Here is a 12,288-nt window from a genome sequence, read left to right on the forward strand (position 1 = left end):
GAATCATTCAGTCTCCCCTGCCCTCTTGCTTCCAGTTGGATTTGGCCAATGGGAGGCAGGGCAAGAGATGGGAGGAAACAAACAGAGAGAGGATGGGGTAGTTATCTCCCTGTATCTCTTTGCATGGTCATAGTTTTGCCAATAGTTGCTTTTTTATTTTTCTAAAGTCACAGTTCTGACCAAGTGTTTTTTCTTGATAGATGTAGCTTTCACTGATCTCCAGTAATACTGTACCTTCTTTTCGCCTGTGAAGTCTAGGGGTTATAATGGCCCCTGCTATTGCTAGTATGTAAGAGTGCTGCCACCTCTTATTAGTTCCCACTCACATACCTCTGCATATAATCTCTTTATTACATTTTTTAAATTAAAATCTACTGAATGACATATCTGCTTCCAGTTGATACCTGAGATGCAGTCTTATAGTTGTCACTTTCTATTATGTTATGCTCATTTGTTAATTTTTTTTTCTAGAAGAAAAATTACTGAGTCTACTAAAATGGTAGAAACATTTTCAAGGTCTCTGGTACCCATAGCTAAACAGTACCCAGACAATTTATACTATTTTTAAAGGTCAGTTTTAACATCAACTGAGAGAAATCTTAGTTGTATGGGGATTTGCCTGATAGGTTGTACTCTCCCTTAGTTTCTCTGAGAGAGACAACTCCTGGTAAGAACTCTCCCGATGGCTCCCTTCATCTCACTATTCCTCAGAGTATAGATAAGTGGGTTGAGCAGTGGGGTTCCTAATGTGTACACCAGTGAGATGAACTGATCTTGTTTGGGGGAGTAGCTGGAGCTGGGGCGGAGGTACATGAAGGCGCAGCAGCCATACTGCAGCAGGACCACAGTGAGGTGGGCGGAGCAGGTGGAGAAGGCCCGGTGGCGGCCAGCTGCTGAATGGATCTTGAGCACAGCAGCCACAATGAAGCTGTAGGAGGTGGTGATGAGCAGGAAAGGCACGGCGATGGCTAGTGTGGCCGCCACCAGCACTGACTGCTCATGGATGTGGCTACTGGCACAAACAAGGCGCATCACTGGTGGCACATCACAAAAGAAGTGATCGATACCCCGAGTCTGGCAGAATGGCAGAGAGAAGATGAAGGCCACCAGCTGTAAGGACAGGACCAAGCCAATGACCACGGAAGCTACAACCAAGCGAACACAAAGAGTTAAAGTCATGATGAGAGGGTACCGCAAGGGATAGCAGATAGCAACATAACGATCATAGGCCATCACAGCCAAGAGGAAGCAATCGGTACTGCCAAGTCCGATGAAGAACACCATCTGAGTGGCGCAGCTCAGGAGGGTGATGGTTTTCTCTGACTGTAGGATGTTGGCCAGAATGTGAGGCACCACCACTGCAGTGTAGCATATTTCTACTCCCGAGAGGCTGCCCAGGAAATAGTACATGGGTGTGTGTAGGCGGACTTCAGTCTGGATGGCCACCACAATGAGGACATTCCCACTGATGATCAATGTATATACCAGGCTGACTCCAAGGAAGGACAAGGCACCCAGCTCAGGGCAAGAGGGGTAAGCCAGGAACACAAACTCCATCAACACTGAGCGATTTCCCCAGGTCATTGAGCTAACAGGTTTTGTCTGTCATGAGTTACAAGAACAGAAGAAATAATCAAACTGACAATATATTAGTTCACACCATGAGCCATGATCTAATCTCACCAGAGTTGGAGTTACAAACTAGAAGAATCAGGATTAATTTTTAAAAATTTATCTTTATTATTGGAAGTATTACAGATTCCCCTCCTCCATTACCCTCTTCTACCCCTCACCCACTACAGGATTAATTTTTTAATTTCCCTTTTACAACACTCTTCACAACATAAAAATCTACAACTTAATTTCTAACTGCCAAAAGTTGGGCTAAATTATGTACGATTTTTTTGAGGAAAAGAGGCAGAGGAAGTTTGTGGAATTCAAAGCCATTTTCAGTACAAGTGAAATAAAAATTAAATACTTTAAGTAAATCCGTAAGACAGTGTCAAGGAATTCTCGATAGCAGGAGTCATTAAGGTGAGGGTGGGAAGCGTCCTTCCTCCCTCCCTTCCTTCCTTCCTTCCTTCCTTCCTTCCTTCCTTCCTCCTTCCAAAACAAAAGAAGTGTGGGACTTGAAGGAAACACAGTGTTATTATAGGACTCATCCTGGCTTGTCGCAAGATGAGAAATATGTGCTCATAAGCTATTGCAGATCTAAGAATCCCTTCTGTGAATTAGGGGATGAATAGGAAAGACGAAACCAGTCTTCATTTATTTTCTTCTCTACTAAGGAGCTAATTTGAAGTCCAGAAAAAATGATTCAGCTTCCTTGAAAACCTTCTAATGAAGAAATATAACTCTCACAGGGCATCCATTCTACTCTTCAACGACCAACTCATATTAAAGAAGGTAGAAAATAGGCATCATGTGACCTTGTTTCAACTTTCCCACTTTGAATATTATTTTTATGAGCTTTGAAGAAAAGTCTTGATCCAGAATTATGACTTTCAGTAAAAAATCTTTCACAAAACCCCACCTTGCTGTCACAAGCATAGGGAGAAATGTGATTAGTCACTGTCCTTAATATTAAGAGTACTGTAGGCATGAACAGCTGGGTCTCTGTTGTTTTCCACAGTTAACAAGTAGAATCCATTTAATCCATTCTTTTTTCCTCTTCAATAATATTTCGAATTATTTCTAATGTCACTGAGCATATTTAAAATTATATTACAACATGCAGAGGAGGGGCAGTGTATCAGTGTTGAAATTAAATGATGTGGCTTGAAAATGGGGACAATAATTATGCTTAGTTCTGAGGGTTGTTGTGAGGATTAAATGAGATTATAATATAAAGTATCTACCGTAATGCCTAGTCCATAGTAACAGCAATCTAATAACAGGTCGCCAAGATTATTATTTGTAAATTCAAAGACAGCCATCCTCTCTTATTTATGTTTCCCCCCTATATCACCAAACCTAATGTACAAGTTATGGACATTTAATAAATAAATGTCACATGTATAAATATATTGTAAAGTATGTAATTTACACTTTTTCATTTTCTCTTTTTACTTTTAAGATTATTAGGAGGCCTTATAGAAAACAACTCAGCATCCAATCCTTGGGCTGCACTGTGGAAAAAATCCCATCACTCATTAACATAACATATATAATTTAATTATATGTATAATTAAAGCTGTGAATAAGTGCTGTAACAAAAAAAATACTGTGTTGCAAGTTTGTACAACATGGGACTCTGACATAGTTTGTGACTAAAGGACACTAAAAAAGCTTCCAAGAAGAAGTGATGTTAAGTTTAGGTCTGAAAAATGGAAATTAATTATGAGAAGAGAGATAGAGTAATGGGGTTCATATTCTGGATAGAAAAATAGTGCTTTTTATGATTCTGGGAGAGTGACAGTTATATAAACATAAAATCAACTTGTTATTCTAAGTTGTTAGTAAATATGTTGAATAGAACAGAGACAGGACCAGACAGCTCTTCGGCGTCATATCCAGGAATCTTCCCCAGGCTGGTATCTGTTCATGATTCCAAGCCCATCTCGTGCTTCCAAGTCATATCCCACAATATATCCTCATCTTCTTTCTTACCTCTACAGCCAGCCCAGCCCCAGTTGGCAAGAATGTGATGAGAAACATCATCCTTGTTTATTCTGGAAATAAGAGAGTCTGGGCTGCAGCAGCTTGTCCAATTCTCTAGTTAGCATTTTGTAAAAAAAGGGAATTAGTGGATTCAGCAATAACAGACCCAAGGTAGCATCTCAATTTATTACTAATAGCTTTGTTGCCTGAGCAGATCATCTCAAATTAATTTCTCTTCTCAAGTGTTTGAAAGATGTAAGTAAACAATAATACTTAATGGAGTTGTGATGAGATTAAATGAGCTAATGTAGTTAGAACACTTGGCTTGATGTATGAAACCTATTAAGTTACATAATAAATGTTAATTCTTCCCTCCTTTCTTTGACTCTTTTAAGGGGATGATATTAATAATATCTGCTTCATAGCAGAGGATAAATAAGATACCTTATGCAAGAAGAGTTTCCATTTATCCTTAAACATTATCATAATTTATTTTAGTCATTCCCTCAATCTTTCTTAGACTGGGATTATTACCCTTTAAAAAATATTCAAATCAGTATTATGCTCATTGTTTGAAAATGGGGATTATTACCTTTTTAATCAGAAGACTAGACCTTCCAAGTGAATTAATAGAAACACTGTAAGTCATGGGCTGAGCTGGTTCTGAAATCCTAGAGTCTCCACTTGGAAAGCCCATTACTTGCTTTCCTAGCCCAGCATCGGCAAGTGCCTAGTATGTTGTAAGGAAGTAAAAAAACTTACTCTTACCTTTGGCATGAGAAGAAAGAGAAGTATACCAAACCAGCCTTCTCAGTTGTATTCTAAAAGACAGGACCTAGTAAGTGATATCTGACTGCTCTGTTGGATATATTTAAAGAAGGAACATGAGCCTAGAGAGACTATTCAGAGAACTGAAATTTTATGTAAACTTCCTAAATGAAAAGCAACGGAAGGAGTCAATTACTTTGCTATCTAGGGTCTTATCTCATAGGTTCCATCTCCCAGAAGAAGGTAGTATAGTAATTGCTGATCTCCTCCCATGTTAGCAGATAATTAGTTCAAACTAAAACTGTCCCTACACTTAGGGTTCCTGGTCAATAGACAATCTGGGGAATGCTTTTCAATGTAAAGGCCAGTATTAAACCCTTAAGTGACATTATTGGTGCTTGACATAATTTCCTGAGAAATATGAAGTTCCCTAATCAAGGTCACCTGAGACTCCTGTTTCAAGGAGTTTATTCCCATCAGATTGTCATAGCCGGGTTTAGCCTAAGTCTCATCCTGGAGAACTGAGATTATATTTTTATATGGTTTCCATGGGACTTAGAGTAGTGCTGTATACTTAATAGCACCTCAATGAATATTTATCAAATGTTTTATATTTTTGACGGCATCTTTCCTTGCTTGAATCTTTGAGTAGAGACACTCTTATAGGTCTTAGCAAATTTGCTTATTCCTTGAAAAAATATTGGTTGGTCATGTGTATATAAATTTTTATGTTTGTGAGTGAATATATGCTCCCATGTTCCCCATTTACTCAAAGACAGTCCTCTGTGTGCTAGAGTGATTAATGTAGCTTTTTGGGATGTGTGTATGTGTGTGTGTGTGTGTGTGTGTGTGTGAGCGCGCGCGCGCGCATATTAGTGTCAGATGCCAACAGCCTGGCAGGGTTGAGCAGTAACATCTGGATTGGTGTTTGACTGATTCTGAACTGACACTAATTGCAGACATCCAAAAGTCACTGTAGTTCTCCAGTCAGAATAGGTGCTTATGGATGCCATGTAATCAGTGGAGTTTTAGCTTAGATTCATCTTACAGAATTCTGCATAATTGCACTTAACCTGGATGTAGATTTACCTTCCCTGCACACAAAGCTTCTGCCAAAACTACAGACTTACAGAATGTTTTGTTAGTCATGGTAGAGAATATGGAATGGGCATGGGCATTGGAAAAAGGGATTATAAATACCAGTTTTGACCATATGAGCAGTTGCAGAAATGAAGACTATAAATGTTACATGTATTTCTTTATTTTCATAAAAATGTTTTTATGTATGTTTTCTTCCCTCTCTTAACCTCCTACTGTATAACATAATATATATTGACTTTGCATTATAGTATTTAAATATTGTTAACTCTACAGCATAGCATTTAAGTTACAGAATATAAAGTAGAAAGGTGAACATCACCCAAGGACTTTGCATACTCTTCTGGGGATAGGGTTAATATTTTCTGAGTTATACGTAGGATAATTATACCAGGTTAGGCAGAAGTATACTTTGTTATTGTCTTGATTAGAGATTAAGTATGGTTTATGAGTATGGATGCCAAGCTGACAAAGGGTAGATTATGATGGTTAATTTTATGTCAACTTGCCAGGCTATATATCAGTGATAGCGAACCTTTTGAGCTCGGCGTGTCAGCATTTTGAGAAACCCTAACTTAACTCTGGTGCTGTGTCACATATAGAAAATTTTTAATATTTGCAACCATAGTAAAACAAAGATTTATATTTTTGATATTTATTTTATATATTTAAATGCCATTTAACAAAGAAAAATCAACCAAAAAAATGAGTTCGCATGTCACTTCTGACACGCGTGTCATAGGTTCGCCATCACTGCTATATATGGTGCCCAGTTGTTTAGTAAAACACCTGTCAAAATGCTGCTGTCAAGGTGGTTTTTGGATGTGATTAACATATAAATCAGCAGACTTCGTGTAAAGCAGCCCACCAACACAATGTGCATGGGCCTTATCTTTTGGTCTCAAGAGAAAAAAACAAGATACCCAGAAAAGGAAGGGATTTCTCTTCCAGAATGCCTTTGGACTCAAGACTGCAGCATTGATGCCTGCTGGAATTTCCAGCCTGCTAACCTGGGCTGGATATTTTTAACTTGCCAGACTCCATAATCACATGCGCCCAATCCTTACTATACATCTCTCCCTTTGCATCTGTATATCCTGTTGGCTCTGTTTCTCTGGAGATCCCTGACTAATGCACAGGATGACCTCTAGAAAGTGTGACCATGGTATTTAATGATGCACTCTTATTTTCTGACAACTTAGGAGTCTTAGGTTAGAAACCTGGCATTTTCCCTCAACACATATTAATTCTGAGAGCAAATGGACTGCTCCACCATTCCTGACCTACTTGCACATGCCTGCATTAAACATGAGAGCATAGATTAGGCCAGCACATAGGGACTATTCTTACATGCAAAAGAGGGTCAATGAAAGAAACAGGTAAATTGACCAGATGGTTATTTGTCACCCTTTAAAGGCAAATATAAGAATAAGGCACATTAGATTGAGTGAAATGTCTTTATGAACATTTCTCATCCAAATCAGAGTTCAAGGACTCAATTAATACCATTGCTTCTCAGGAGGAAACTTTAAAAGTAATGAAGTTGCTTCAGAGGAAATGTAAATTTTTAGTTTGGGCCTAAGTGCACAATAGCAGCCTATAGTATTCCTGTTTAGTTTTCAGAGGTTTAAAAGTTTAGAGAACTTAAAAAAAAGGAGAGAGCAAACTGTAGCAACTACATGTTTTAGGAAAAAAATAATTAATGTAAATCAAAATTGTGGGGAAATAAATGTAACTATGGCATCTGTATGTAAGAGTTTCATTGTTGTCACATCCATCAAGTTCTAACTCTTCAGAGAGCTGCAGCTGTTCCTTTGCTACTGATGGCCTTTTTCAGGGCAACTTTGACATCCTTGTTCCTAAGGGTATAAATCAGGGGGTTGAGTAAGGGGGTGACAAACGTGTAAATGAGGGCAAATTGGCGGTCCTCCTCCACAGAAGAGCTAGATTGAGGACGCAGGTAGACCAAGGCACAGAAGCCATACTGTAGCAAGACCACGGTGAGGTGGGAAGAGCAGGTGGAGAAGGCCCGGTGGCGGCCCTCAGCAGAACGGATGCGCAGGATGGCCATGGTGATGAACACGTAGGAGACAGAAATAAGGATAAAGGGGACAATCAGCACGAGGATACTCACGACATAGAGGACGGCCTGGTGCACATGGATGTCAGCGCAGGCCAGCCTCAGGACCGGAGGCACATCACAGAGGAAGTGGTTGATTTCCCGGAGGTGTCCACAGAAGGGCAAGGTGAAGATTAAGGATGTGAGCTGCAGAGACAGGTAGAGCGCCAGACCCACAGCACAGCCCACCATCTGGATGCACAGCTTCTGGGTCATGATGAGGGTGTAGTGCAGTGGGTGGCAGATGGCCACATAGCGATCATATGCCATGATTGCTAAGAGAAAACAGTCAGCACTACCAAGTGTGACAAAAAAGAACATTTGGGCCCCGCAGCCAGCCAGAGAAATGGGCTTCCGGGCTCCAAAGATGTTGGAAAGCATCAAGGGCACCACCACGGTGGTGTAGCTGATCTCTATGAAGGATAAGTTGGACAGGAAGAAATACATTGGGGTGCGCAGGGAGCTGTGTGTGCACACCGCCCAGATGATGGCTGTGTTGCCACATAGGATCATCAGGTAGAGGAGGAGAAAGAGGACGAAGAGAAGGGCCTGGAATTCAGGGACAGCAGTGAATACTCGGAACACAAACTCAGTGGGGCCGGACTGGTTGAGGACAGGGCTCCTAGCAAACATGTCTCCTGCAAAAAAGAACAGAAAGTGCTGAATCTTCCTTTGCTGAGTTCATCTATTGCCTGAGGAAAATAAAGATTCTTACGTTTTGTTTCTGATACGGAAATTGCCTTATTGTGATCAAGATTCTAATTGTAATAAAAGATATGAATAATAATCCTTAGGATGATTCATATGTATGTTCCTGAAGAAAAAAGACCTAAAATAACTTTAAACATCAGCCCTTCAATATTCATCCATAGGTGCTAGCTCTTTGCTTTTGTAAAGGATTCATCTATATATATTATTGTAGACATTCATTTTATAGATTACGTTTTGAATTATGAAAATCTTCATGTTATTCTGGATGTTTTGGTCTCATAGAGGACTGGGAACACATCTTTATTCCAAGGTACCACTTATATTTGACAAATGCCACATATATTTTCCCTTACTGAAGTATTTTCTGTAAGATTTCAATTGTCAACCCAAATTTTAGAGTTCAGATATACTGGCAGGTAAGCATTGGATTTATAGTAGGTAGAAATAAGAGTGGAGCTACCTGAGATAAGGAAAGATGATGAGGAAACTAGAAATTTCTTAGAAGGGATAAAAGAAAAGTAACCATTTTTCACAAAGTCACCACTTTCTGATAGATTTGTATTTAAAAATGTTTTTTATGATAAAAAAAATTCAGGAGATGATGGACCACTATTCAAAATGTTTTAAGGAAAAAAAAAAGTCCTGATTAAAAGATTCTATCCAACCCAGTTGTCATCCATGTATTATAACATGAAAAACTTTTTAAAAAATTATAATAGTTCTGGAATTATATTGTCTACATCCATGCTGAAACATTAACTCAATAACTCAATTACTTAAAAAAAAATAAAAATTAATTGTTGGGTATTTTGTGATACAAAAGAAAAGTTGTGAGAAATAAAACACAGTAAAACACAGTTATGTCTAAATAAGTACTTCAAATATTGTTTTAAAAAAAACAGAAATTTCAAATAGAATTCTTGAAAAACTTATTATGGAAAACAGTTTTAAAAATATTTTTTTATTCAGAAGAGAAGGAAAAGGGATAGAGATATAGAAATATTAATGATAAGAGAGAATCATTGATCTGCTGCCTCCTGCACACTTCACACTGGGGATTGAGTCCAAAACTCGGGGATGTGCCCTGACTGGGAAGCGAACTGTGACCTCCTGGTTCACAGGTTGATGCTCAACCACTGAGCTACACTAAACTAGATCTACAACCATAACTTTTATAAAAATATGAGAAATGAGTATTAGAAAGGCAAGGTAGGTACTATTGTGCTAGTTTCCTCAAACTACATAAATAATAATTCAGTATAAACCAAATTATTATTTAGATGTGAATACTTCACGTTTTTAATTTTTATATTCCTTAACATTTAATGTTAATCACTTTAAGCACAAAGAGAATGTATTTTTCCAAATGTATATCATATAAATATCTTTCCCAAAAATTAAAGAGAAAAAACACAAAAGAATGAAGTTATAGTTTTAAAAAAGAACAAAATGAATAAAGAATTATATAGAACAAAAATCTTTGTTTTGTTTTTTTATTAAATATATGAGATGACATTGGATAATAAGATTGTGCACCCTTTGATAGCTTAGTTGGTCACATGAAAAAACAAATATTTTTTTATTTAAAAAGATTTTAAAAAATCAAATTCTAGGCCACTAGCCAAATAATCAAAGTTATCCTAGAAAAGTGCTAATAATTAAGTAATATGACTATTTTGGACAGACCCCAGGTTCTTGTTTTATTATTTTTATTATTTTAGTTTTTAATTTAGAACTTTGCTTAAATTATCTTTATTTATTTATATTGAATTTATTGGGGTGACTTTGGTTAATAAAATTATATAGGTTTCAGGTGTACAATTCTATAATACATCATCTGTATATTGTATTGTGTGTTCACCACCCCAAGTCAAGCATCCTTCCATCACCAGTTATCTCTCCTATACTCTCTTTTACCTCCACCCACCAACCTTTCCCTCTGGTAATCCCATACTGTTTTCTGTCTATGAGGTCTTCCTTTTCCTTTTCCTTTCCCTTTCCCTTTCCCTTTCCCTTTCCCTTTCCCTTTCCCTTTCCCTTTTCCCTCCCCTCCCCTTCCTCTCCTCTCCTCTCCTCTCTTTTCTTTTCCTTTCTTTTCTTGCTTAATCTCTTCACCTTCTTACCCAGTCCCCCAGGCCCCCTCCCCTTTGACAGTTGTCAGAAGCAGGATAACACATATCAGTTAGGACAATTAATGTAGATTGACATATACCTCTATTAAAATATAAAGTCTTTGTTCAGATTGAGTTAAAAAACAAAAATATTTTTAAGAGGCAAAAAATACAGTGTCATATAAAAACTATTACTCCTTTTATCCAAACATTTTCTGGAAATTCTAGAACATAAAATAAAGCATGATTACCAAGCAAAAAAGATGAGACAACTAATTGCTCCTATGAAAGCCCTAAGGCAGCCAACTAAATTTTTAAAAATAACAAGGAACATTTTTAAGAAGACCAATAGTTAACTAATTTGTGTTAACCACCTTGTTTTCTTTCCCTCTATAAACTACCCTGTGGGTGTCCACTCCACACTGAACCCCTCTACATCTGGATTCTTATATTTCTTCCAGTTGAGGTTTCTGCTTACCAAGTCAATTGTGTTTGTTGATGCACCTGATATTATTAAAGTTAATAGAAGTGTATAAAATATGGAATTGTGAATGTGAAAAAGAATTTTTCAATGCCAATTAATGTTTTGGAAATATTTGATAAAAGTGAGTTGCAAACAAATAATAATTATTGATCAATTTGCTAAGATAGACAGAACTGCTATATATGTTTGAGGAAAAAATCATAAAAAATGATGTAGCATATATTTTTTTCACAAATGTCTTTACGTATTTATTCTATGTTAAAGACATTGATATTGCAAATTGAGGCAATGATTTGTGAGTATGGTTCATGCAAGAAACAATTCAGTTTGCAGTAATCCATCAACAAAAAGCACACACAGACCTGGCTCGTATGGATCAATTGGTTGAGCATCATCCCATGAATCAAAAGTTCACTGTTTGATTCCCAGTCAAGGCACATGCCTGGACTGTGGACTCGATCCAGGGTGTGCAGGAGGCAGCTAATAGATGTTTCCCTCTCATCAATGATTTTATCTCTCTCTTCCTCTCCCTTCATTTCTCTGACATAAATAAAAACATATTAAAAAATAAAGGAAAAAAGCACACAGGATAAGTTTTGTGAAATATCAGAAGTCTGGAGGTAAAATGTGCAAATATATGTTTTAAGTTGAATAAATATTTTAAGGAATACACACAGTTTAAAATTAATTTTCTTATAACTGCCTTTTTAATTAACCAATCAAGCACTGGATCTAATTGCTTTGGATGAAAGGGCTTTTACTTTACATAAAACACAACAGTTTTTCTCCATACAAGCAATAACTACTTAGAACACTCAAAATCCAATAGTCACACAAATATAAGATCAATATATGTAATATAGTAACAAGACAAATTTAAGACATATAATATTAAAACAAATTTATGGTGATCATTATAGCTTTTTAAAAAATGGGAATTAAAAAAAAAAGTAAAAAAAAAAATGGGAACACTTATTTTTATATTCTTAGCTCAAGAGCCATACAAAAAGAGTCTGAATTTGGTCTGCAAGTCTTGTTTGACTTCCCTTGCTCTGAAGTATTATACACAGTAAGTTAAGATCAACTAGGAAAAGAATAACCAATTAATTTTTGAAAGAGTTCTGAAGATGATTTCTTACCTCTTTGTAATTTACTTCATCCTATCAGCCATCAAAGAAAATTCATACAGACAAAACAATTTTTTTTGAAATGCTAACAGTTTCTGCCACAGATGATTAAGGGAGCTCTCCTGACGTGCTTTCTGGCCTTATGTATCCTGTTCTTTAAGGATAAAATGAAATAAGAATACATGGGCTTCAGATGTGCACAATCCCCTAGAAATAAAAAGTGGCGGGTAAGTGATGTCCTCGTAATATTTAGATGTGGGTGGGAAAGAG

At 37.1% G+C, this 12,288-nt stretch overlaps 2 protein-coding genes across 2 annotated transcripts; both read right to left on the reverse strand.

The window, feature by feature from the left end:
- Window positions 1-639: 639 nt before the first annotated feature.
- On the reverse strand, window positions 640-1,557 carry LOC102774137 (olfactory receptor 10W1). Its single transcript, XM_006772114.1, has one exon. It carries the CDS (start codon window positions 1,555-1,557, stop codon window positions 640-642), a length of 918 nt encoding a protein of 305 aa, XP_006772177.1.
- A 5,701-nt stretch (window positions 1,558-7,258) lies between these two features.
- On the reverse strand, window positions 7,259-8,218 carry LOC102774424 (olfactory receptor 10Q1). The gene has a single exon (XM_006772115.1). The coding sequence runs from the start codon at window positions 8,216-8,218 to the stop codon at window positions 7,259-7,261; it is 960 nt and encodes a 319-aa protein (XP_006772178.1).
- Window positions 8,219-12,288: the final 4,070 nt, after the last annotated feature.

Source organism: Myotis davidii, unplaced genomic scaffold (genome assembly GCF_000327345.1).
Source record: "Myotis davidii unplaced genomic scaffold, ASM32734v1 scaffold1286, whole genome shotgun sequence".
Taxonomy (NCBI): Eukaryota; Metazoa; Chordata; class Mammalia; order Chiroptera; family Vespertilionidae; genus Myotis; species Myotis davidii.